This window comes from Notolabrus celidotus, chromosome 23, assembly GCF_009762535.1.
Source record: "Notolabrus celidotus isolate fNotCel1 chromosome 23, fNotCel1.pri, whole genome shotgun sequence".
NCBI lineage: Eukaryota > Metazoa > Chordata > Actinopteri > Labriformes > Labridae > Notolabrus > Notolabrus celidotus.
The window spans coordinates 16,020,948-16,046,733 of NC_048294.1; the positions used below are offsets into that span (position 1 = coordinate 16,020,948).

The 25,786-nt window shown below is 38.6% G+C and overlaps 2 protein-coding genes across 3 annotated transcripts; both read right to left on the reverse strand.

Moving 5' to 3' along the window:
- Positions 1-343: 343 nt before the first annotated feature.
- On the reverse strand, positions 344-7,781 carry lgi2a (leucine-rich repeat LGI family, member 2a). Its single transcript, XM_034676434.1, has 8 exons — positions 7,318-7,781; positions 7,014-7,085; positions 6,076-6,147; positions 4,085-4,156; positions 3,688-3,759; positions 3,368-3,537; positions 2,629-2,793; positions 344-2,539 (listed from the first exon to the last, which is right to left on the reverse strand). Exons 1-8 carry the CDS (start codon positions 7,494-7,496, stop codon positions 1,722-1,724), a joined length of 1,620 nt encoding a protein of 539 aa, XP_034532325.1. The 5' UTR covers positions 7,497-7,781; the 3' UTR covers positions 344-1,721.
- A 1,954-nt stretch (positions 7,782-9,735) lies between these two features.
- sepsecs (Sep (O-phosphoserine) tRNA:Sec (selenocysteine) tRNA synthase) lies at positions 9,736-24,231 on the reverse strand. Of its 2 annotated transcripts, none has more exons than XM_034676435.1 (12): positions 24,096-24,231; positions 22,414-22,529; positions 22,171-22,325; positions 20,592-20,710; positions 19,813-19,971; positions 19,472-19,625; positions 19,290-19,392; positions 18,980-19,109; positions 16,479-16,570; positions 14,724-14,817; positions 14,495-14,585; positions 9,736-11,788 (listed from the first exon to the last, which is right to left on the reverse strand). In XM_034676435.1, exons 2-12 carry the CDS (start codon positions 22,525-22,527, stop codon positions 11,530-11,532), a joined length of 1,470 nt encoding a protein of 489 aa, XP_034532326.1. In that variant the 5' UTR covers positions 22,528-22,529; positions 24,096-24,231; the 3' UTR covers positions 9,736-11,529. The 2 variants fall into 2 exon arrangements, with proteins under 2 accessions (XP_034532326.1, XP_034532327.1); XM_034676436.1 differs by lacking the exon at positions 9,736-11,788 and adding an exon at positions 13,418-14,394.
- Positions 24,232-25,786: the final 1,555 nt, after the last annotated feature.

The window sequence follows — 25,786 nt, forward strand, 5'->3', positions numbered from 1 at the left end:
ATTACGAGTTTTCCATTATAAGAGTCACTACTAACTTAATTGAAAGGAGGGAACATTGTAGCTGTTGGCTAGGAGGCTCAAAGCCCGCCTCTTTACCTCACACTAGCTCGACAGCAGTAAGGTTGACTTCAGCATATCCAATATGGCTCCTGCTGAAGACTGGCTTCAAAACAGCGCTTCAGAAATAGATGGGTGATGTCATGGATACTACGTCCATTATCTATACAGTCTATGGTGACAACACAATGACCATGTTCAATTATTTCAAAATTGTGATTGTGAATGAAACTGCCGGTGCCATAATCCTAATGATCAATAATTGATAAAACACTTCTTACGATCATACTTTCAAACATTTATTTTGATACTCAAATGACTAAATTTACAGTGTATTTTAAGAGTAACATTCAATATGCATAAACAAAATCTTACAAAATAATCGGCATGTGGTAAAGCTTGCATATTCCATTACCTTTTTTTAGTTGCAATACCATTCACTTAAAGAGTAAAGAAGCACTTCTAGACCTCTGGGTCTGATAGGTTCATCAATAAAATTAATTTGGCAAACGTCTTTTTTGTATGTCATGCTCTTGCAAGTTGCGGTAACATTTTAACTATTTAAAATTAAGTGCAAAGATCTGTTGAGACTTTATTTTGTGACATGTAGTGGCATTGCAGTCCTTGTTTTATGTACATTTCGTAGCTTGTCATTTAACATTCAGTATTTTCAAAGAACAAAATGACAGAGCAAAAAATATCTCTCAACTTGAGTGGATATATTTACATAAACCTCATAATCCCTTTATTTTTTGGACAGACAAATTATCTTGTCCTATCAAATGATATAAACCGGTCTACTGACTTCTGCCAGGAGGATACTTTTTTAAGTTTTAGACCAAAAAGAAGCTTAATCATGTCCCATCAGCTGTGAGCATTTTTTTAAAAACCTGTAAGTAGTTTTTATTTCCCTGACAACAACACTGGAACACTAAATGGATACAAGAGTTTTACCTGCTTTCCCACTTAAAGCACTCTGAAATACCAGGTTGTAAATTGGTTGTTTCTTATAGTATGTGTTGTTAGCCTAAGCTTTGAATATTTATCCTCCTAACACAACAACCTCAATCTTTCTTTTCACTGTATGCATTAATCTATAGCACCTACAGTTACATTTTCACATAACAACTATACTCTAAGATCTGGGGTCTAACTAACTATAATTAAAGGTTTGTGCTTTCATGAAATTCCCTGTTTCGAAAAAAGCAAAGGGGGAGTGATACTTTATCACGGCCAGTGGGAGGCACTGTAGGCCCATCAGAACACAGATCCCCAGTGCTGATAAGGCAACATACTGTACATTATCGCAGGGTTTAAGGACATGAGGTAGGGGGCAATAATACCTCCAAAACCTTTGAAAGTAAAAGGATCTCTTCTTTAGGTCCTGATGTATATTTTAGGGGTATAAACCATTAGCACAATACAATCTGTACATCCAAAAAAGATCAAATTGTATTTAAAATCTTTCCATTCCCCAGGAGAATACCTAAAAGGTACTAAACAAAGCGATTCCAAGCATTGCTGACCCGGCTCTTATTCATTACAAATCACTTGCTAGAAATCAAAAAGTTAAGAGATCATTACATCAGTTCTGGTCCCTCTTTAAAAATGTATCTTACAGTGGAAGACGTTCGATTGGAGAAGGGTAGATAAGGCAGAGCCCTTCACAAGCTCAAGTCAATAATGATGTGCTCAAAGATCTGTGTGTTTCCCTTGAAGCTTGATGTGAAGATGAAGTCCCTGCGGTCAGTGGGAACCACAGTGAAGGAGCGTGGTGCCTGGATGTAAACCTCCTTAAAGCGTTCAAAGAGTTTCTCCTCATCATCCCACAAGTAAATCTGCGAGAAGGTGTAATCACTTCCCAAGGCCAGGTAGTAGCGATCTTTGAAAGAGAACGGCTGAAGAATCATGGACCCCCTTGAGGGCAAGGCTTGGATCTCTGCAAACTGTTTGGCACCCCAACGTAGAACTTTGGAGTCACCAATATAGCGCGTCATAGCCAAGTAAAGTTCCTCCTTGATCCGGAAGTGCTTCACAGCTACAACATCCTCCATGTTGGGGATCTCGCCCTGGAGGACAAACTTTTGGTTGCTTCGGTTCCATTGGTAAATCACAGGTACCTGTGAGCGGCTTGCCAGAACAAGGTGGGCCTTCCCATCCAAGTCCAAGAACTCTGCATCTGTATCACGGTACCATTCATGCAGCGACTGGTATGAATAAAAGCCCTTATCATTCCACTTGTAAAGGGTGGACAGGCCTGCTTTGGAGCTGTCGGCAATCACAAAGAACCAGTCAGAACCAATCTGGAATGCTTCAATGTCATTGGGCTTGGAGATCTTGGACACCTCAATGTCCTGGAACTTGCTGAATCTGCTTTGGTCCTCATCAAATTTGTAGATGTGGGAACCACCAAAAAGCTGAGCTACGATGACAAACACTTGGTCCAGGATGACAACTGACTTGCACCCAACAATGGACTGGCCTGAAAGGAAGGGAAAAAGCACAAAACAGGTCTATGACGTGTGTTTATGTTAACCAGGGTTTTCTTAAGCAGTAAAGGTATTGCCGTACCTGTGATGTTATCATAAGTCCTGAAGTTCATCTCTATGTGGTCCCATTGGTAAACCATACAGCTGTCTGAGCTGGGAGCAGCAATAGTCACATAGACATCATCCTTATAGCTGAACGTGTCTACAGACAGAGACTCAGATGCGATGGACTGATGGAGCACGAAATCTGAGGGAATAAAAAGTTAAAATAATCCAACATTAAAAGAGTAAACTGAAGTCCCTCTTGTTCATGAACTCCTGAAAATGTTTGTCAAGTTCAGGACATTCAGGTCCTGAAATTTTCTTTTTAAAAATTACGTCACTAGGAAAGATTATCGCACACATGATCACTTCATTAAATTTTCAATGCTGTTTAGGTGAGAGGGGTGCCACACTGTGTTCTCTAGGAGGAAAGCAATATAAAATCTGCTGAAGTTGTGGTGAACAGATCCAACCATTTCTATTGTCTGCGAAGGTTCTTAGCAATACAGGTCCTGGTTATTCGAAGCTTGATCCGAAAAGGCATCTGGATTTGGTACCAAGTTCAGCCTTTTCGGATCCAGCTTCGAATAACCATTTCTATTCATCCATGCATCAAGGAAATATTGCCAAATTTTCAGAGGTGCATCCATGTGTAAAAGGGGCTTGAGAGAACTATAATTTCCTTTTTCTTCACAGCTCTTTGGATGACACCATTGTGTTGCTTGATACTGACGCCAGTGAGACTAGAGACAAGGCCAACTGGCTCAGGTGTTTCTCACCCGTTGAGATGCACTCATTATGCAGACTAGTCATATCATTGAGGCGCTTGTCCTTCATGTCCTCCGGTCCGACACACACAACATCCGACACTGTGGCATTGGTGTTCTTTAGCCACGTCATCAGCCACTTGGCACGACAGTCGCACTCAAAGGCATTGCCTCGAAGGTCCCTGCAGAAGAGGACAACTGTTTATTATTGGGGAGAAACGTAAAACATGAGCAACACGATGACTAAGAAAGAAATGGATGAAGGATTTTTTTTCACATGGTAAAAGCAAAAGAAGAAACTGTTTGTACTGTTCAATGATTGATAAACCTACAGCTCAATCAGAGAGTCCAAATCCATGAAGATGTCCCTAGGCAAGGCTTTAATGTTGTTGTTTGCCAAAGACCTAAAAAAATGACAGCATAAAATCAACACAGAACCTCATGAAAATATTACATGAAACAGAAAAAAATTAATCATTCCTTTATACACACACACCAAATGTCATTTTGTGAGCTCTGACAAAAAAAGTAAATTTTCTTGAATGTAATTTAGCTAGATAAATGTTTTCTTAGGATTGTGGTTAACATTGTGAGTTGAACCTAAATCCTAAGAAAACAGAAAGCCCAGCTTACTTTCTCTGTATAAAAATCACTTCAAGAAATCAAATACAACAAAATAGAAAACTGAACTGCTTTTCATTAGGAATTATTTTAAAGTTTGAAACATACAAGTGAGTCAAGTCCCTGAGTCCTCTGAAGGAGTATTTGGATGTAGTCTCTAATTTATTACTCTCGATGAACCTGTGGAAGACAAAAGGACATGTTAAAAATGACATTTTCCATTGTAAAACTGGACAGGATCAGCCTGTTCCAGTTAAAAACACAGAAGGATTACAAAATACAGATTATACAGGGGGCTCAAAAGTCCACACAAACTTAAAGTCTGTAAGTCTTCTCACATATATGCAGTCCTGAGATTTTCTGGCATCGTTCATGAGGGCTTTAAGTTTGAACTTCAATGGTCAAATGGCCAACACAACTATAAGCAGACTTTTTCCTGTCAGCCCTCGGTTAATGTCTGTGTAAAGTTGGGGCGAATCAATGTGTGAACCCAGGTAAAAGTAAGGAACATTCATGGTGAGCAAGTGGGCGGGGTATTGTCATTCATTATTGATGTTACGCAGTTTCTTTGTGTTAAAGCCTCTTCTTTACTGCGCAACTTGGTTGTCTGTAATCTTTGTTACAAACGTGCAAATTGTCGAAAAAAAATAAAATAATGATGGTTTGGAAATCATTTCAGCCTTTTTGATATTGTTCAGCATTAATGATGCCTGCCCAAATGTGTGAGCTACCCATGCCTGGAGCACATATGCATCTCCACACCATCATAGATGCTGGCTTTTGAACTATGCGCTAATAACAAGCCGCTGGTCCCTCTCCTCTTCAGTAAATGGATTTTCATGATTTCCATAAAGAATGTCAAATTCTGACTCATCAGACCTCATGACAGTTTTCTACTCCAACAAAATCCATTTTAAATGGACTCAGGCCCACAGAAGCGGGCAGTGTTTCTGCATCATGTTTATGTATGGTTTCCTCTTTGCATGGTCCAGTTGTGAATGCAGCGACAAACTGTGTACACAGACAAAGTGATTTGAGCCTATGCAGTGATTTCCACCTCAGAGTCATGTCTGTTTTTAATGCAGTGTCCCCTGCAGGCCAAAAGATCAGTTATCTAGTAATGGTTTTCTGCCGTGTCCCTTTTGTTCAGATATTTCTCCAGATTCTCTGAATCTTTTATTGATATTCTGTACTGTTAATGATACAATCCCAAAATTCTTTGCAATTTCACACTGAGAAATATCATTCTGACACAGTTGACCTAAGTCTCTCAGAGTGGTGAACGTCTTTCCATCTTTACCTCTAAGATAATCAGCCTCTCTAGAATGTTCTTTTGTACCCAGTCATGTTACTAATCTGTTGTTAATAAAGCTAATTAGTTCATAGATGTTCCCCCAAGAGATGTTTTTTGTAGCATTATGCAATCTTTTCAATGTTTTTTTGTTTATGTCCAAACTTTTTTGAAATGTGCTTTGAGCATCAGATTTAAAATCAGCATATGTTTTATAAAACAGGAAAAATTTTCCATTTCCACATTTGATATGTTTTATACTATTTTTAATTAAATTAAGGGTTTTAAATATTTGCAAACCGTAAAATTCTGTTTTTATCAACCTTTTACAGTGTCCCAACTTTTTGGGGATTGGGGTTGTAAGTTGTTATTACTTACAAGGTTTTGATTCGGTTATTGGCATGAATTCTAACAATGAATAGATATTTTTTTTCCATATACAAAATTAAAAATAAAATGAAGATATAAAATATCAGATCAACTGGAACTAGGAATTTTAACAACAATGCTTCAAGGTATTTGTCAATCTTTGATTAAATTATTTTGGGAAATTGAGTGAGAATTCAACAAACTGTACCACTAGAGGGTGTATGATCAATACTTTGCTGTCTCATTCACTCTCTGAAAAAATATCTAACCACAAAACCGATAAATGCAGATAACATTGCCAATAAGTCTATTTTGTGTTCTTAGATCAAGAGGTCAAGTTTGTCCTGTTGCAGCTGATTCTGGTTATTTTATCCCAGTAGCTGCACAAATATAATGAATGATTTGTGTTTCTCTCATAAGAAAAAATAAAGGAACTTACAGATACTCCAGATGTGGAAGGCCTGAGAATGCATCATCCCTTACTGTTGTGAGAGAGTTGGAATTCAGAAGCCTGAAATGAAATGAAATGAAACATTCACATAAACGGACACTGGCTGGCAAAATAAAATACTGTTTTATGTCTTTGCAAAATAGACTGTGTGTTTTAACAATTCAGTTATGTGACTAAAAATAGAATCAAATCTCCAAACCCAATTCTGCAATCACGAGTGGTACAAGCCATTATGTTAGTATTTCATGGCACCATTGTTATTTCAGTACACCTAAGCGTGCAAAAAATATAATTTCTTGTCATCTCCTTTTTGGAAACATCACACATAAATACAATTATGTTCTAGAAATGATCAAAGAGATAGTAAAACAATGATATTTCTAAGCTTTTGCAGTTCATGACAACATACATCAAGCAGTAAATCACCATGTGTAATAGACCTTTGGCTAAATCGTATATTACTGCCACGCCTTTGTTTGTGCTGTGAACGCAGCTTTCTCTCTAGAAGTAACATACTAGACTGATGTCCTGTGATGAATACAATATTGCATGATATTGCACAGACATCTGTTTATTTCAAGTGTCCACTCTGTGTGAAACCCTCCTGCTAATTGCTTTTACACGTGTACTAAAAAGAGGGTAGCTGTTTCTGCAAAACAGTAACATATATCAGGATGTTATTTTCTGAACGTGCCTCCACTCCAATATCACATAAACCATAATAATGCTATGATATCAAATTCAAAGTTAATTTGAGTGGTATAAAGAGGGTGTTTTGATTGTGATCAGAGTAATCCAAGTGTCAAAATCAATGTCAAATAAGTTGCACTGATTGTCTGTACAGTTCATACTGAATAGGAGTTTTTGCCACAAGGTAAGGCAGTCTTATTATACAGAGGAATTACATGCGGTAAAATCACTCTTACAGTAGCTGGAGGGATGGCATGTGAGCAAACATTGCCTCTTTGACCTCCGAGAAAGTCCCATTGACGATGCTCCTGTGAGGATGAAGCAAAAAAAATTACAGGAACGAAGCAACCAAAAGCAAGTCACATGTTAAAAAGTGATCAATCAGAGGTTAGCTGCATTGCTTGGCAACATCACCTTTTATTAAGATGGTGTACATATTGAATACAATCAGAGATGACTAACTTAATAAGCCACAGATTGCTGCATTATTACACATGCGTGCACTGTCCTAGCAAAACATCATATAGAGAGGCTACTCACAGAGAATTGACGTCGTTGGGGGTAATCCTTGGGACATAGGAGGACCCGACGCAAATGATAGACTCCCTGGAGCAGCTGCATGTTGAAGGACATCGGAAACCCTTCTTCAAATGAGCCGGTTGACACAAGAAGCAGAACGACAAAGAAAGCAATGCCCAAATCTTGAGAGTTGGCAGCATCTTTCCTGTCGGGCTTGCATGTGTGAGCTTTGCTGAGAGCGCCGATCGAGGCAGATGGCAGCGCGTTTCCACCCTGCACCATGAAATGCTGCACTGGCTCCCCCTGACATCAGCAAATCAGCTGCAGCTCCCCTCCGTCCGCTTTCATTATTTATTAAGTCACGGCTCCGCTCGCAGAACTGTTGGTTAAACAACCACGCAGTGCACAATGGCAAAAAATAATAATAACGCAGTTTTAGTGCGCCACACATGACCTGGTAACCCAAACCTTTCACATGATGTAAATGTCGAGTTTAAATTAAAACAGAAGAAAAAAAGAAAAGAAAAACTTGGCAACATGGGCATTTTAGAACATATGTTATATTCACCATAATGTATAATAAGTAGCTATCAGTCAGGTATAGGGCCTATATCCAATAATACAGCTTCAAATGACGTCAGTAAAATAATTTGTTGTCTTTATTGCATAATTACTTTAATACCCTTCATGTTTGAGGAATTATAGGGAGCAACGTATAAAGGTCTCCACATGAAGTGACGTCGTTAGTCAGGGACGCCAGGAACTGATCTATTGTTGCACAGGACAGTTTTACATACAGTCAGCTATATACAGCCCCCTCCTCCATACAGAGGCGCAGAGCTGCAGCACCATGGACAGCGCCTGTGTTCCGCTTCATACAGCTTTAGAGCTAAATACGATGGTGTGTTCGAGGGTGTGCGTCAGTCATTGTGCAGACACAAGTGCATCAAGATCAGGTGATGGTAAATTTGCCAGATGAGGAATTTTTGGAAGTCAGTGATTTTTTTTTCCTATTCTATTTTCAAAAAGGTAATTAAAAAATGGGACCACTTTATGATAGGTGGCAATCCTTTTTATCCTTCTTCAAAACTCTTTTGCCTCCTGATTAACGGAGGCAAAAGAGTACCACTAGAGGTACACTATCTTTTCTTTTGTGACTTCCGGTGTTGATCTGTCATTGTATACTTGCCATATTTCTCTATAAAAATATTTATTAAAAAAACAAATAAAATGGGACCAAATTTTCGAGTGCACCAGAATCCCCTTATTCATGCTTGTACAAATAATAATATTGAAATAAAAAAGTGTTTTATTTTGAATTCTCCGATAGAGACTCAGTTAGCTCAGCCACTGTAACTTTATTTTATCTTAGTCTTCTCTTGTATTTTGTTGTGATTATATAAACATCTTCATTTGACTGTCTTTTATCTGCTTTTTTTTTTTTTTTTACGATTTGCATTCTGTCAGCCTATGAGACATCTTTTAACTGATTTTGAAAGGTGCAAAACAGCATAAGTAAATTATAATTTCTAGATAAGATAGGTTAGTTATACTGCAGTACAATTGAATTTTTTTTTTGGGTCAAATCAACATGTTTGGTTTCAACATTTGACATGTTGTCTATGCACCATTTTTATATCAAATACAGAGTTTAGCTCATTTGCAAACAAAAATTCAGTTTTTAATAATTCACACAGCATCCCAACTATTTTCTTAAATTGGAGTTGGACCTATGAAGTACATGTCACTTTTGTATGCTTTTGACACACAGAGATTCTTAACATACAAAAATGAGTGTCCTCATTTTTGCTTTTGATCACCGAAAGAGACAATTCTTTAAGTGTAGTATGTGTAACTAATGTGTTTTTCCAATCACACAGCTGAGTGCCATAGTTTCTTCTTGAGTGTGAAGAGAAAAAAAATTAAGAACTCTTGCTCTCATGATCTTTGGTTGCAATATAAATGAGCTAAAATGTTTGAATTAGGGCCTTTAATTTGTGTGAGATGAGGTATTTCAGTTCTGACATGAAAATGTCACTTTTCAGCAGTTTTACTTTTCTGTGAGTTAGGTTGATACTACAACATAACACTTCCACAGCCAGCATGTTGGTAAACCTGCCAGGTGTGATGTCTCTGCCGGAACCAGTCTGGTTCCATCCATGACCCTCTTCAGCCCCTGTATATGGCTGTCTTTAAATCTTTGTCTTTGTTTATGTCTCTGTAGCCCTCAATCATCACTGAACTCTACCCGACAGCTGCTGAGAGCTCGAAGCGAGGGGCCATTTGTCATCCGGGAACATCCCTGGAGTACTTGGACTGATGATTGAGTGCATTGCGTGCAGATTCAGGGGGAGTATTTTTAAAGGCAGTCTATTTTGGCGAGGAGAGATGATGGTAAACAATCATTTGGGTTTTTTGGTGGAAGAAGAGGCTGCAAGATTATGGTAAAAATGTGCAGTTTAATCACGTGGCCTGTTCTTTTTTATTGCAGGGCAGACAATACCACCCTAGCTAGATAGCTTAAAAACAGACAATGATGCCCTGTGTGAGTTTTTCAGTTCCAGCCCCTTTTCTGATTTACACACTGCAGCAGATTGATCAATAGAGGGGAAAGTGGGGGGCTTTAAAAGCTTGCCAGGGAAAAAGTGAGTCTGACTGTTACTATCCCAGTAGGAACTCTGCAACTTCAGCAAAACATGGTAGAGTCATTGCAAAGTGGTGACAGGGAAAGGAAGACAGAAACTCAAGAATGTGTTGTTTTTTTTTCCTCCTGTCTGAAGGAGAATTTTCTTAAAAACTCTTCAAAGAGGCAGCAAGCTTCAGTGCACGGTAATCAAAAATAGCATTGCATATGCACAATCAGTAATTCAAATTAAGCAGCTGATTAGTTTAAATTCTAAATTAGAAAAACAACATTTAGGGAAAAAAGCTTCCCTGTAACCTCTCCCTTTTCTCTTCACTGTGCTGCTCTGAACCAGCACTAACAGTGCAGTGTGTCTTCATTTTATTTTGTTAATGGTTCAGTATAGCCGAACCGTGGGAACAGTAAATGTGTGCTGACGCAGCACCCATATCTGTCCGACTCCAGCCCAGTTTCAAAAGGCTGCTGTGTGGGTTGTACTCAGGATTCAGAGCTGCTTTACCAGACTGCAGTGAGAAAGCTTGCATGGGCTGAGTGAGTACATCACATGCACACACCTGGGCCTTGCACAGATGAAGATAATAGCTGGTTCTTCAAGTTCTGAGCCACACATAATCGTTTCACATCCAGAACATGCTGCAGCATCTTCTTCACATGCCTGAAGGCTCTGAAAGAGCAGTCCTTCTCCGTCATTTGCAGTAGATAAAAGGGAGGGAACAGGAAGAACTTTGACTGTGCAGTATCGAAATATAGATTAGTCATCAGTCAGTGTGGCTTTAGTTGGAGTCTATTTTTGTGCCTCCGGGTATGAGCTGCTCTGCGTCCTAATGACTGAGAGTGGAGAGCACACTGAGGAATACCAAACATGTAAGAAAACCTCTGGAATGTGCAAACATGAGGGAGACCTGTGTAATTACAGATCAATTCCCACATGAAGCACTGACTGAATCCAGAACGCATATTAAGCTGCGTAACACTAACACTAGAGTATATTCCACTTAAATTGTTAATACTACTTTCACAGCAGGTTCTTACATCGCACATTTCCTTTACCAAACACAGAAGTGATCTGTGTTTAGTGGGCTTCATTGATTCTTTCATCCTTGCCATGTGTTTCAGAGCCTGAAAGTAAATGTCCGATAGAGTGGGTTCAAATGGGAGTTAATGGCTCAGCGTCATTGGTATCGCATTACAACACACTGCAGAAGACATGGCACAACATTCGACATCATAAAGCTGTATTCCTCTATAAATCGATGGGTGGAAATGCTAATGTGTTCCCAAGACACACGTCTAGCTGGGTAATTTAAAGAATATTTCACCCCATAATGACAGTCTGGAGGCTTTAGATGGCTTTAGTTAAGAAAAATTACAAACAGAAAGTAAAGGCCAGTGCAAATTATAGATCCTAAATAACAAAGGCTGGAATTTTCAGCACATATAGACAAGAATAAGGTAGCAAACACTTTGGGCTATCTTTAGATTACTCACATAGACATATACTCTGAGGTCACATTTGTATACAGCTTGTGTTCTTTAAAATTCCACTTATTTCTCATATTTCTTCCTCTTAGTCTGTACAAATGTCCTTATTATTGCTCAGTTACTTCCCCAGTTCCATCCTCCTGGCATGATGGAAGTCCTTGAGGACCACTTTTCACAGCATTTCCCTCTTTCTTTAAGGTCTTCAGGCACTTGTCGAGCCTTTTGATGCACAGAGTCACATCATCCCGAGTGATCCCAACGGCCGAGGCCGCGTTGAGATAAGGACAGGGGTACGCCTCCGAGTGAGACATGAAGCCGCAGAACTTGTGTCCGTTTATGGTCTGCTCCTTTCCAAGTGGTATTACCCTGGAAAAAATGAGTGTAGAGTGATGGTTTTAACACTGAGGGAAACAACTACAATGTATCATATTGAACTACAATGACCTGGCTAAAGCTAGAGCTTCTCATTCAACCAATGAGAGTTAATGTTCTTATAAAATATTTAGTCTCTTACTAAGGCCAAAGAATAGAATTTACAATTAAGTAGTATTTGATTAGAATATTTCCTGTTTGTATTAAAGCTCCTGAAAGGGATTTTTAACTAGTTATGAAACAGACAGAGATCAACAGTGACGCCTCTTAATGAACTACATAGACAACTAGACCATTAGCAAAAAGACTCACAATTTCTATTCTGTGATTTTTAATGCGTGTAACGGCTGCAAGGGGGTAGATGTTGGAGAGCACGGTAAAAACAAAAACCTTCTTATACTTTTCCACAGCAAACATTCATAATGAGTGATAAATCTACACATGTACAGGACAAGATCATCAAAGATTTAAGGAGGTATCACTTTGTCAACATGGGGCGCCAAAATCCACAGAAGAGCTTCCTCACAGGAGCTTTGATATAACACTGAATGGTTATTATTAAGTAGAGGCTTTCCCACCACCATGTGCTCCCGTAACCATTTACTCTTACAGGTGTGGAAAACTTTCAAACTGTACTTACGGGAATTCTTCATGGGTGATTTTTCTTCAGTTATACAGAAAATGCTACCTTGAATGTTGCATCAAAATTTAACTTCAAGGTAAATGCTAATTTTTTTAGATTCCATAGATTAATTAATAGAAAGTTTCTCATTCTGTTTTTGGTCTCCACCAATTTCTGTAGAACAATATGAAGCTGGGAAAACTTTATTCACTAATGAGTGGCTCAAGTAGTATTTCTCCTTGTTTTCAGTGGGTTTTTTTAGGGATTAAAAAGAAAATCCTAAATCAGCTCTCTACATCTAATGACACAATGAGAGCAGTGTGATCAAATCAAAACAGTGCAGATTTAGGCTGCAAAACCAAAACAATGAGCTCAAAGACGCCGTAAAAGACTCAAGAACCAAGTAAACTTGCAGAGTCGGGGGGAAACTCTTTGGAGCTCCTCCTGCTGACTGGCTGCAGAGAAAACCATAACATGTATTTTTCTCAAACATGGTTTCTGTGATTAAAGTTAGTTCTCATCATGCTATTAATTATTTGTAAGCTCAATGTGTGTTTTGGATAGCTGAAGGCGGCCAACATCGAAACCAAACTTTTAAAGACTGTGGCTTCTAACAACATTGCAGACAATATGTCCGCAGGAGTATTCTGGCACAACTTTCTTACAACCAAGAGGTGGGGACCCATTGTGTATCTTTATTTATATGCGGTCAGTGGTTGGTCACCATGAGTGAACTTGGCCACATACAAATAGTCATGTGATCCATTGTTAAGATTAATATAAGCAGCTCATGAAATCATACTTAAGTGCATCCCATCTGGTACTCACTTGAAGTTGACATCCCACAAGACACCAAATTACATTTTTATGGTTTTATTCCTGTATCAAGATCTGTATAGGAAATTAATCTTGAAAGTTGGCTCAGTCAGGTACTGACTTCCCAAAGTAAAAGCTTTAACACCTTTTTTTTAAAGCAGAAATGGATGACATCAGAGCAGTGCTGTATATTCATAGTTTTTGTTTTCAGAGGTGGATATTTGAAATGAGGAACTGCAAAACTTTCAATCTGTAGGTGGTTTCAAGTCTGCAACACTGTAAACAATACACATGCATCTACTATTTGGCAGGGTTTCACCTCTGTCAGCACAGCTAAGACTCACTTTAATGTGAAATCAATTACTGGACAGCTATTCGGGCTACCAGTATGAGAGAGAGCATTAAAAGAGAGAATGAGAAATGCATTGTAGTAAGATGAAGACCTCTGTTAATCTGTTCTTTTTGATGAGACAGAAAGTCACCATTAATGTTGAGAAGGCTGCATGGTATTCAGGGTTAAAGATGTATGTGTGCCACTGAAGCATATGTCTTACATACCTATATATCATATTATGTTTGCCACTGAGGTATGAAGATAAAAGATTTGAGTGAACTCTAGATTTTTCTCTTGAACATTTGTCCATGGCCAAAATTCAAAGAGAGAGATGTGATTTTTTTTTTTGCTTTTTAAGTGCAATTGAGCCGAGAGTGCATTAAAATCTGAACAAAACAACAGAATGACCCAAATAAATCATTCATTTGGGATATGTTAAATATTTAGTTGGGTCCCACACTTGGTCAAAAACCATTGGAGGGAAAAATGGGAAAACAAAAGCCCCCAAAGAAATATGATTCTGTGTTTTTGCAGCTACAAAGATCTGTCTCTGTAACAATTGGCAAACCCTGCTCACTAATGCTGAGAGAAAAAAACAAAACAAAACACGGTTGTTTGTTGGTAGCACCATGCTGTCCCAGTAGACACAACATTGCTCTGAGTATCCTAATGGAAACATCCAGATAAATAAGGAGGCGTCCCTGATAGAACAGGCAGTCTAATCAACTAGAGTAGTTCCTGCTCTGCCGTATTCTGCAGATCCATCAGGCTGATTGCTGACTCTCGCTGGCCATTTTGTTTGGCCGCACACAGCTCAACCTTCAATTTCTGAAGGACAAAGACAAACCCATTTAATTTTACTGTTCTGACACACAGACTAACTCACACCTCCACACCCTCATGTTTTCCCTTTCCAAATTTTTCGTACCTGGCTCCCGACACTTGCCGGGTGAACAACATGGAGCCCAGTTGAGTCACCGCCTTGTCGCTCTCGGCCTGGAGACCATCCAGAGACATGGCTGTGGGAGAGGGAGGCCACGCCCAGGACACAGTTATTACTTTAACTCCAGAGATGTCAAAAATGTACAGTAATACGGTCAGAAATGTTATTTTCACTCCCCCAAATTCACAGTCTTGGCCCTGTGCATTGAGCTTACCCAGGGAAATGGGGTTATGTGGGGTGTGGAGCAATCTCTCCCCGTGTGCAGAGGCCAGACTCTTCAGCTCCTGAGCCAGCAACAAATAAATCTCCTGCAAGACATGCAGACACAGAGAAAAAGCATGGAGAGACAGAACTAGAGGGAGCGGGGTCCATACGATAGAGCTATAAATAGACACACAACTCTCCTTTCAGATTCTGCCACAGCCTTATTTTAGCAACAGCAGCAGCAGCCTTAGATTTTCATTGCTAATCAAACGACTCTATCCGCAAGCAGACCCCTCCCATCCCCCTCTTTACTCTTTACCCACTATGAGTGTGTTTCCTTTCAGGCTTATGCACAAGTAAATGTCCACTTCCCCTCCATCTCTGGCAAGTATCTTAACTCATCCACCTCAGGGATCAATTACAGAGGCAGGAAAGGAGGAAGATATGCTTTTATCCGGAGATTCAAACATCCACATGTTTAGAATATGCTGACAAAGGGTGTTAAGTTCAGGGTCTAAAAGCAGTGTGTGCATCTAAGTAAAGGCCTGGGCACAGATGTTTTAAGACAAAACTACAAATCCCAGTGTTTAAGTTCCTGGTTAGCCCCCCCAGTGAAGCATCACAACCTACAGGATCTGCTCTCTGCAACAGTGGGAGTGTGTAAACATACTCTGCTGAGTCATACTTTCCTAATTTAAAAACATCTCAAAGGGATAATGTTTTTTTTCTTCTTTCCGTCATGAGTCAAACACAAACAGCCTTACAATGATGTCACCAAGTGTCCCTTGTTCTCTAATAACAATGGGTGACTTCTTTTTCTTCAAGAGGGATGGGTGCAAGCGGTGGAGGGGGTGCGTAGCTACAACTCTGCGGACAATAAGAGTGTGTGCAAGAAACAAAACAAAAAAAAACACATCGTCTGCTGGTTCTCTCTCACTGTGATCTAAAATGGTTACGCAAAGCTGTAAATGAATCCTCACAGATGATATTTCTGAATTATTTAAAGCTTCAGACCCCTGGGGAGATGTGAGGAAATCACTCAGTTCTGCAGACAATATGGAAAACTGGTCTTTTGCATGAATTATGCATAGTTTGGATCGGGGGAAATCAATAAGCAGGGATGGTGTCAGGTCATGCGAGAGGCCAGAGGAGTCACCTATATGTGCATTTCTGCTTCAAAGTTGGTTGTGCACTTATGCCATTTGCAGTATTATGTTGCATTGTCCAGTAAGATTACTTATTGCATGTTTTAGGTGCAATTATAATCACAAGATGTATTCTGAATGGATTTTATCTAATGGGAATGTCAGAAAAAAAAAGTCTGTGCATCAACAGAACTAAATGTACTCTGGCACATTAGCAGTACATCTTTAGTACAGCAGTTGTGAGGTGTGAGAATGCTGCAGTGCCCAGCATTTGAAGAGGGGTTCTGCTGCATTGTGAGCAACTAGGCTTTAAAGCAGAGAGCCACCAGGGGAGGTTTTCTGAAACTTCTGGATCAATTTTATCTTGCTATAGCATACTCCCCCCTCCACAGAGCGCACTTCTCAGTCAGAATGCAGGTAAACAAAAGAGCTGTACACCTGCAGGCATGACATGTGACGCACAGCAATTCAATATGACTTATGTAAGCTGGGTTTTTTTGGGCTTCAGGGGAAAAGATGTTGACACAGCATGCATAGAGACATCCACAGGCTAGAACTGCTGCAGTGTTTTAATACATTACCATATTATGCTTTATAACGTGGTGCATGTGTGTGCTCACCTTTCGCTCTGACAGGAGCTTCTTGTAGCCGCTGGCGCCCAGAGTGAGTAAGGTGATGAGGACATCAAGGGAAGGTGAGGCTGACGCTCGACCTGGACAGAGAGGGGCAAGAGGTGACTTTGAGCAAATATATAAATTAGTCAGTCTGCTGTGGGCATAACTTAACCTTGTTATTAAGAGCTCCTTCTTCAATCAACGCCATATGGAAGAGAAGCTTAGCACTGTCAGAAGAAAATGACTGAAAGGTGTTTCTACCATTTGGTGCCAAAAGTGCCAGGTAGTGTCAAACACTGACATCAAAACACTGCAGGTCACACATGAAGTTATTTTCAGTATAATCGAAGATACAAAAAAAAACAGATGTAAAAGGAGAAGTTCAATAATGGAAATTGTTCTCTTTCCGGCACCAAAACTAAAGCCTACTACAGCTGATTCCTCTGCGCCATTGAGCCTGGCTTATGCTCTATTAAAAGCATTTCAAACCACTAAATTGAGTGATGCTGCTGCATTATGTGAAGTAATCCTATATTAGTAGGGCCTGCAATGTATCTCAGGTCAATCCCAGTCTGCCACAGTACTAACGACTCGACTGATGCTTGTTTTAGCAACATTTGTTTAAAAGAAGTGGTATAAAACTATTTCTGGGAATCAATCTGCAGTGATTGTTCCGATCCTTTATCTTTTTATAATCCTGTTGTAGCTTCTTGATCTTCTCCCAGACTTGTTTCACAGTATGCGTTATGTTTAGCCTGGTCAGTCCTTTTGTTATTTTTTTAACTTAATTGTAGCAGGTCGCTGTCTCCAAATCTCACTGGACGTCCTCCTCTGCATAAACTGAAAGCAAGGCCTACACCTCGACGTTGGTCCACTGCTCATACACTTTCCTCGCACACTCCATCTCAAAAAAACGCCGAAATGCAGGGTCAAAGTACGATGAAAAGATAAACACTGCAGTGTGCAGTTGCAGCCTTTTAAACATGGCAGGTACAATGAAAACACTGGGAGTGGCGGACCAGTCCAAAAAGTTCAGCTTGCAGGCTCTGCGCCCCTTATTTCCTGGACCTGGACCCCTTTAAAAGAGTTGATCAATTTAGCCTGAACTAAATCTAGACCCTGGTTTCTGCGGTCCAAAAGCACAGAGTTCCTTAAGAAGTCCCTGGGAGGAAGTTCCTGCTGTTGAAAGCACCTCATGAGTACTTTTTGTTTTTTGGTAGCAGTGAAGTGTTGATAAGGAACCAATGCAGAGCTGTTCTTTAACATAAGCAGATTAAGAAATGAGTCAGTTGCTGTGGGCAGAACTTAACCTTGATATTAAGAGCTCCTCCTTCAATCAAAGAGAAGTTGAGCACTTTCAGAAAAAATAACTGAAAGGTGTTTCTACCATTTTCCATATCCTAACTAAATGTAATACCTAACGATGACAGCCCTAATTGTATTTCAGCAAAATACAATTAAGGCTGTCATCGTTAAACATGTTCATTGCGATAAAGGTCAGAAAATCCCAGTTTTTCTTCCTGTGCTATTTAGTTCCTTTGAAGCCATTGCAGCTTCTCCCTGCTTTCTGCCACGATGAAAAACATCACCACTGTGCTTTTGAATGACTTCTATCACTTTCAAAATAAAGAGGTAGTTAATCTCAGCCCATGCTAAGTGGCTGTCAACCAACTACAGACCAGCTGAGAGTTGCATTCATTTGATTCCTAAATCAAGACACTGGTAAGAGCAGCTGTACACTGTGAATATAAACGTAACAACAGTTTGTCTAGGAGCCATGAAGGATTTAAGTGTTTATAGTATCTTAATGAGGTTTTATCGTAGGATATTGTTTGTATAATTTTTTGTTGTTTACGATATGGTTTATTATGGGGTCAGTTAATTAGGTTATTTACGGGTCATGAGTTAGGGGCGGGGATATTCAGTTCATTTAGGCCACCTGTTTTCTTTTGTTTGGAGGTAGAGAGAGGGGGTGAGCTGGTTCTCCATACTTTTTGTTGACAGCTATTTTCATTGTTTTCAACACTTCACTTTAATCATCTGTTTGTGCACTTTATCATGAGTTGATTATCCTTTTTCGTTAATAAAAGGTTAAACTTACTTTTTTGTACATCAGTGATTTTTGCTTTTAGCGCGTCAGACACTTGACTAGGCCCAACCTCAGCCTCGAAGCGGCTTTTGGCTCTTTGTAGTCGCTACAGTTTGGAAATGCAAAGTAATGAAATCTGAAATATGTGATTGGTCAAAACTAACTACTTTAAATCAGTGATCTATTTTAATTCATGTTGCGACTAATGTGTAGTAGAATTGTCATCATTTTCGATACTCCATTGTTATATATTAATCATCTCTATGGACTTAAAGTGCCAATCATATTAGAAAACCAGCACAGATGCACTTTAATTCATATGCATCAAACTATGACATTGCAATTGCACAAGTATATATCCACACATCAGTTACTGTGATTATACCTCTTTGATCCCATGATGGTTGTTATTTCTTACCTGGGTACATCTTGCTTATCTCCTGTATGAAGGACTCATCAAAACCTGCAATTATGGCGCCACCTACTGGAACCATAAAGTTCTTGTCCAAGCTCTGCACAAAGGCATCAATTCTTCCAACTCGAGCGCCCTGATGAGAGACACATACAGTGGAAATGTGAGAAAACTACATCTGACAAGGTAGAACATGCAAATAATGAAAGAAATATATAATGAAACCTCTTCAAACTAAAGATATAATCAGTGTATATGTTAGCAGTACCAGAGCAAAACACACACAACTCATGGATTGGGGAAGATTGATACCTACCTGCTGTATAAGATGCATACATTTGGATGACTGTACTCCATATGCATTGTTCACTATATGAGGAATGTCATGTTTGGCACACACAGTGGCCAGCTCCTCAAGCCTGAAAGACATTTCACAATAGTAATCAGAGACTTCACAATCTTTATGTTTTTAAGGGGGTAAAAGAGGACTCTTTTTACCTGTCAGGGACCCGCGGGGCAAAGCAGGATGTTGTGGAGTGAACACACAGGATGTTCTCAGCTCCAAGCTCCGTAATTTTGTGCTCAACTGCTTCTAAGTCTGTCCACAACTCATCGCCCTCAAGAACATTTTCCACCACAACTGGTTCAAACCCTTCGAGATGATTCACAGTAAAAGAAAGGAAACATGAAGACTGTCATCACAGGTTTGGTTATGTGCAACATAGATAGTATACGGAGCAAAACTGATGTATTTGTCAACATCACAAACTTCTGAACTGAAAAAAGACGTCTCATAAATCCCTGTCTGCTGACACAGTGAGAGGGTATGTCTTTATCACCTGCTGTGATCATGGCTTTGAAACAGGACTTCTGGTCGATGCGAGGCCAAATGATGTAGCGCGCCTTGGGTCTCCGGTGACGGAGGGTGAGGAAACAGAGAGTCAAGCTCATTCCTGTCGCCATGGGAACTACAAAGCAGCTCGCCACACTCCTGACACCTGTTGTCCACAGAAAAAAAAAACAGGATTGTTTTTGATGCATTTAAAAAACAACTTAAAATCGAAATCAAAGGGAAATTTTTCTGATTTTACACATAAATCATATTTTACTCTTCATCAGGACTCATAACGCGAAAACAACTGTCCAGAATTCTGAAGTCTAAAAATACAACCCTGTTGGTGTTATATGAATGATGCTGTTTGAATCTGGGATTAAAACTTGTAACCCAAAGCTAATACATGAGTTCGATTCGAGCCGACCATTATCCCAATGTTTACTCTTGTCTGTCATGTTTTTGCATTATACGTAAATTCTGTCAACTCTGAACTTGTTTATTGGCTTGAGAAGGCCTTCACATTAATTTCTTCCACAAGTAATGTGAATGTTAATGAATTGAATTATAGGACATGAGAGATCTTGTTATTGTAGCCTCATCCATTCTACGGACAAAGTTAAAATATAGTCAGGATTCGGATTTTTATAAAATTTTGGATCTAATGTTAAGTTTTCAAGTTCAACGTTCTACTCATGGCCCGTCTTCTTACAAACTCTATGAATAACACATAGAATGTGTTCATATTAAATACATAATGGTAGTTTCATGGTAATACAAACATACCTGAGAGCTTTAAGATGTCCAACACAACTGAATTTGTGAGCTTGTTAAGCAGACTGGATCCTGCTGCTTTTGGTTGAATAGCAGCAATGTCACCTGATCGACCTATGCCATGGATCAGCCTGCAGAAAACAACTGAACATCACAACAGGAACCATTTGATAATGAGCGGAGTGAAGATTCAACATTTTTTTAATTATGCATGGCTGAGGGTAAACAATGTCAAATTGCAGAGAGTGGTTAAAGTCAGCAGAGCACAATGAGCCTTCAATCTTCTTTGCAGGTTTACACCTACATGCCTGTACTGGTTACACATTGCTCCAGACACAGCCTACATACAACACGACATGCAACTGTGCTTGTTTGCATCCATGTACTAGAGCCTTAGAGCATTATTGAAGTAGCCATTCACGCTAGGGTTGGTAGCTACAGAAAACTAGCAGGAATTTGAATGTAGCATTTCCTCAGGACTTCGTTTAACCCCTCCCCTCGGAGCTCCTCCGAAACAACGCCCCCACTCACATGCGGCTGATTGGCGACCATATGATTGTGACTGATTCAAAACCGGTCCTCAGCACATCGTTTGTGTTTTGCACTACATCAACTCATGTCTCACTCAGCGGTAAGAAAACAGCAAAACATTATCATAGTAAAAGTTGAAAACACAAACAAACATGAAATTTACGCGCAGGAGGCGGGCAGAACGGCAGGACTGGATTTGATTGGTTTCATAAATTGGACCCTAAAGTCAGGGATTGGTTGGTGTTTTCCCAGGTTTACTCCGGCTGTAGATAGCGGCTTTTTTTCAGTCTTTTTTAAGAACACATTATGTATTGATTGCCATTGGGACATAACGATCATTTTAACCAGTATAACAAAGTGTATCTAAATCTGATTACCAACCCCAGCTTTAACTGTAGCTACAGCCCCTGTTAGTGATGGTGGCTAGGCTACAGCTTAGCATGCAACCGCATTTCAAGCCTACTTTATTTGTTTGAGACAATTTGATTAACTGATTGGTTGTAATCATATAGGCCACTGAACATGCACTCCTCTAATGTTAACAGACTGGACATGGGTCAAACTTTAACATCAAAATACACAGCAAATATATTTTTCCCAAACATGATATGTCTTTATGGAGAGTCCTCAACATGCTTATTTATTTCTATTTCTTTTTCTGAGAAGTTTTGTTTTATTGAGTTATTGGATGAGAGGTTGACAACGTGGTTGAACCAGCTATTCCATATTGTGCAGACTCTGGCTTCAATTAACTTTACAAACGCAATTTATCAGTGTCCATCACAGGGACATTTTGGCTTCACTTTTGTACAAAGTAAGGAGATAGAAAAGCGTCATTTATCTTTATAAACAGTTTTGCTCATAACGATATATATTTTAGTTTCCATTTAAGAGTTGAATTTAAGGAATAGTTTCAGTTATAAAAATATAAAAATTGATTAAAATCTCATATCCAGTTTTAGTTGTACTCCGAACATGACATGACATAATTCTGCTTGGATCAAATTTAAATATGAGGCAACATCATTCAGTTAGACAAGATCCCAACACAGCAAAGAACCTGTAATGTCTTCTCGCCACAAGACTGGATGCCACTCTGCCTTCCCTCTCTCCCACACCACAGTTTCCAAGGAAGTTATTGCTGTCCATCACAGCCAGCTCATTTAGAAAGAGCTCTACAGTGCTCTCACTCCATCCCTCCTCAGGACACTTTCCCTGCAACGTACACAGCATAAAAAATTTAAAGAATCTGCAGTGAGTGATGCAAGTTTTCAGAAAACAAGAAGGCAGCTGCGGACCTTACCTGTTCCAGTAAGTGTCTGATGAGCTGCTCATGGCTTCGGCGAGCCTGGCTGCCTTGTCGAATGTAGGAGGAGGATACTATCTTCTCACTCAGGTTGAAGTTTTCACTGTTCATCTCTGTAAAACAAGCATCTCAATATATGGGAATGATCTACACAGAAATACTCTGCCTGTTAAGTGTTGTGAGCTTTAATGTGGGAAGCATAGCCTGTAACTGTAGAATATAATTTATGCTAATATGAGTTACACAAAACTATTCATAGTATAGTCAGATTTTATAAAATATAAATGATGGCAATTTAAAAAATGCACAAAAAGAGAGTTTATCTTCAGCTGTAAAATGTCTCACTTAATTCATACTTTATCATAAGTTCAGGGACTTTTAAGACAAGCTCATATTAAACTTATTCACTCTGATTAAGAGGACAAGTTGACCTAAATCATGTGTGTCAAAGCTTAGCAGAGCCATCCTTTACTGTATGAGTCAAACATTCAGGTGTTTTCCTGTAATATATTCATTCATAAGAGCTAAACAATTTGCAGAAAAAAAACATCTTAAAGGGATTGTAATGAAAAATATTGAGATTGAGTTTCAGGCAGAACTTGGGTGGGAATGATATCGTCAATCATCATCTAATTTTCACCAAACAGATAAAGTAAATATGAAGATGATGTTGTGATTTTGCCGGGGTTTTATGCTATTTATTCATTGTGGGGAATCAGGTCAGTCCAACAATGCTACATTTACTTGGGGATGTTCTGACACAGTTTACTTTCATTGCATGAATGCTCCATTTCAGAGGATTTAAATAACCTGTTCAACTAATAGTTTCTGTATGATGTATTGTTTATTAGATTGTGAATACGTTTCATATGTTATCTTGCACAACACTTAAAAATAGCAGCAGTTGAACTAGAAAAATTTAAATTTTTGTTTTAAATGTATGAGAGGTCATGGTTATTGCTCTGTATGGCGCTGCTGATTTTCAACAGTTGAATGTTGTGTATTTTTTAACCTCAGTAAAGCCTTTTTAAATGAACGCATATCTTGATATCTTAATAGGGAACACTGGAGGTGAAATAGAATGTTAAAACTCAAACACAGAAAATCAAAATCACCAAAATAAAATATATTTCTAAGATAATAAAAAACTGAAATATTAGACGATTAAAAGAAAATAACATGCTATACTCAAAATAAATAAATAAGTAGAATAAAAGTGACTAAAATTTGAACTAGGTAATAAATTAATTAATCAATAAAACTGTTAAGAATGATGTGCTTAGTGTTGATGTGCAAGATCAATTTCTATTTTTTTAATATGTCTTGCCATTATTTTATTTCTGCTTCTTTCTTGTTTTCAGTCGCTGTAAAGCACTTTGGGTTGCATTTGACTTGTATGAAAGTTGCTATATAAATAAAGCTTGTATGATTGATTGAACATGTTACGTTTTGGTCCTAATTTTTCTAGTTTTTTTGCAGTAACCTGTGGACTTAATTTGCTTAAATAAGCTGGCTGAAAGCATGCTAACACTCTGACAAACTTTTCAAGTGTAATTTCCTTTGCAGCAAGACTGCTAGCAACTCTGCTAAGCTAAAGCTAATCTCTTCCCCCAAAGGAACAGGACGGTACAGCTTTAACGGGACAGATTTACACGATGACATTTACAATATCTTCTTACCTTACGGCTTCCCTATGATAGTCAACCTGCTGCAAAACGTCAAACAGCGTCCAAACTATAGACTGTATGACATCTGTCCAAACTCTCAGCAGGCATGAAAACAGACAGGAAGTGGAGGCAGCATGTAAGCACTAAACAAATACGTCACTACGTCACATGACCCATGAGAACTAGTCATGTGACCAACATGAGGTTTATGGGTTTATCATTTGCGTCAGGCTATTTCTCAATTTGCAGTTCACCGGCAAATGTAATCTAAATTGTTTTTTATCAGTTCTTTTTTTTTTTTATAACATATTATATACGTAGAGGTGTCAAAAGTATTCACATTCATTACTCAAGTAGAAGTCTAGATACTAGGGTTTAAAAAGACTTCTGTAGAAGTTGAAGTATCAACTCAAGCTTTTTTCTCAAGTAAAAGTGTTAAAGTAATGATTTCAAAACTACTTAAAGTATAAAAGTGTAAGTAATGTAAGGGGGAAAAATGCCATGAAGTACAAAAGCTTAGACTGAGTCACAGGGGCCTATAGTGCACTACCCCACCTCCCAATTTTTTTTTTCTAAAGGCCATAATGACTATATTGTCATATCAATATGTTAATGTTGAAATATTTGGGTTGCACCTGTATCTGCCGCATTTACGCCCATTGAAAATAATTGCATTTTCATACAATGCAAATACACTAAAGAACCATATACAGTATGTGCATTAACGTGTTTCATGGAGTGGAAGATAACAAGGCTATTTTTAAAACGTAAGGAGTAGAGAGTGCAGATAATTGCGTGAAAATGTAAGGAGTAGAAGTAAAAAGTCGGCTGAAAAATAATTACTCCAGTAAAGCATAGATACCCAAAATTTCTACTTAAGTAAGGTAACAAAGTATTTGTACTTTGTTACTTGACACCTCTGTATACAGCCTACGTATATATCTTATATGTCCAAACACAAAATAGCATTTATTCTAACATGAATTTAACATGTTTGAGCCCTTATTTATTCAGTCTATGGTTTGAGCTTATCCTATTTTTCAAAAATTTCGCCAAAAGCCAATGGCAGAAATTAAATCAAGAAAGTTGTTACAGAAATGTATTTCTAAAACATTCTGGTGTTATTTTGTTAAATGATTGAAAATAGCAATTGTTTACAATAAATTGCTTACAGTTTTAAATAATGTGTTTTAACACTTATCTAAATAAACACAACTGAAATGTAATAGGACATCCCAATTTCCCTGCACGCTCGCAGTATGAAGCCTCAAGATAAGGACAAAATCACAAAATATGCCTCTCATTTAGGTACTGATCAATTTTATTACATTTGTTTCAAAATGATGTCAGCCATAGCAAGGATGGTAGAATTATTACAAGCTATTTTCACTGATCTGTCTTTATGTTACGTTTGTGGTAGTGGTGCACATATTGAAAACCTAAATGTCCAACAAAGTAGCAGAAAAAAAAACTGAGCATCACAGACAAGTAATTGTCCAACCCTTAAAAATTGAATGATTATACAAGTACCTGGTTATTACCAGCTGTTTCTTATGTGTTGTACATTTTTTCATACTTTGAGATGTCAGCTTTTCTGTAAAATGTAACAAGATTGTCCAGATTTGTTTTCCATGTCTGATGATGATAGACGTCAGTACCTGTTCAACATAACTATGTTTCAGCTTGCTCAGTGAGTGTACAAT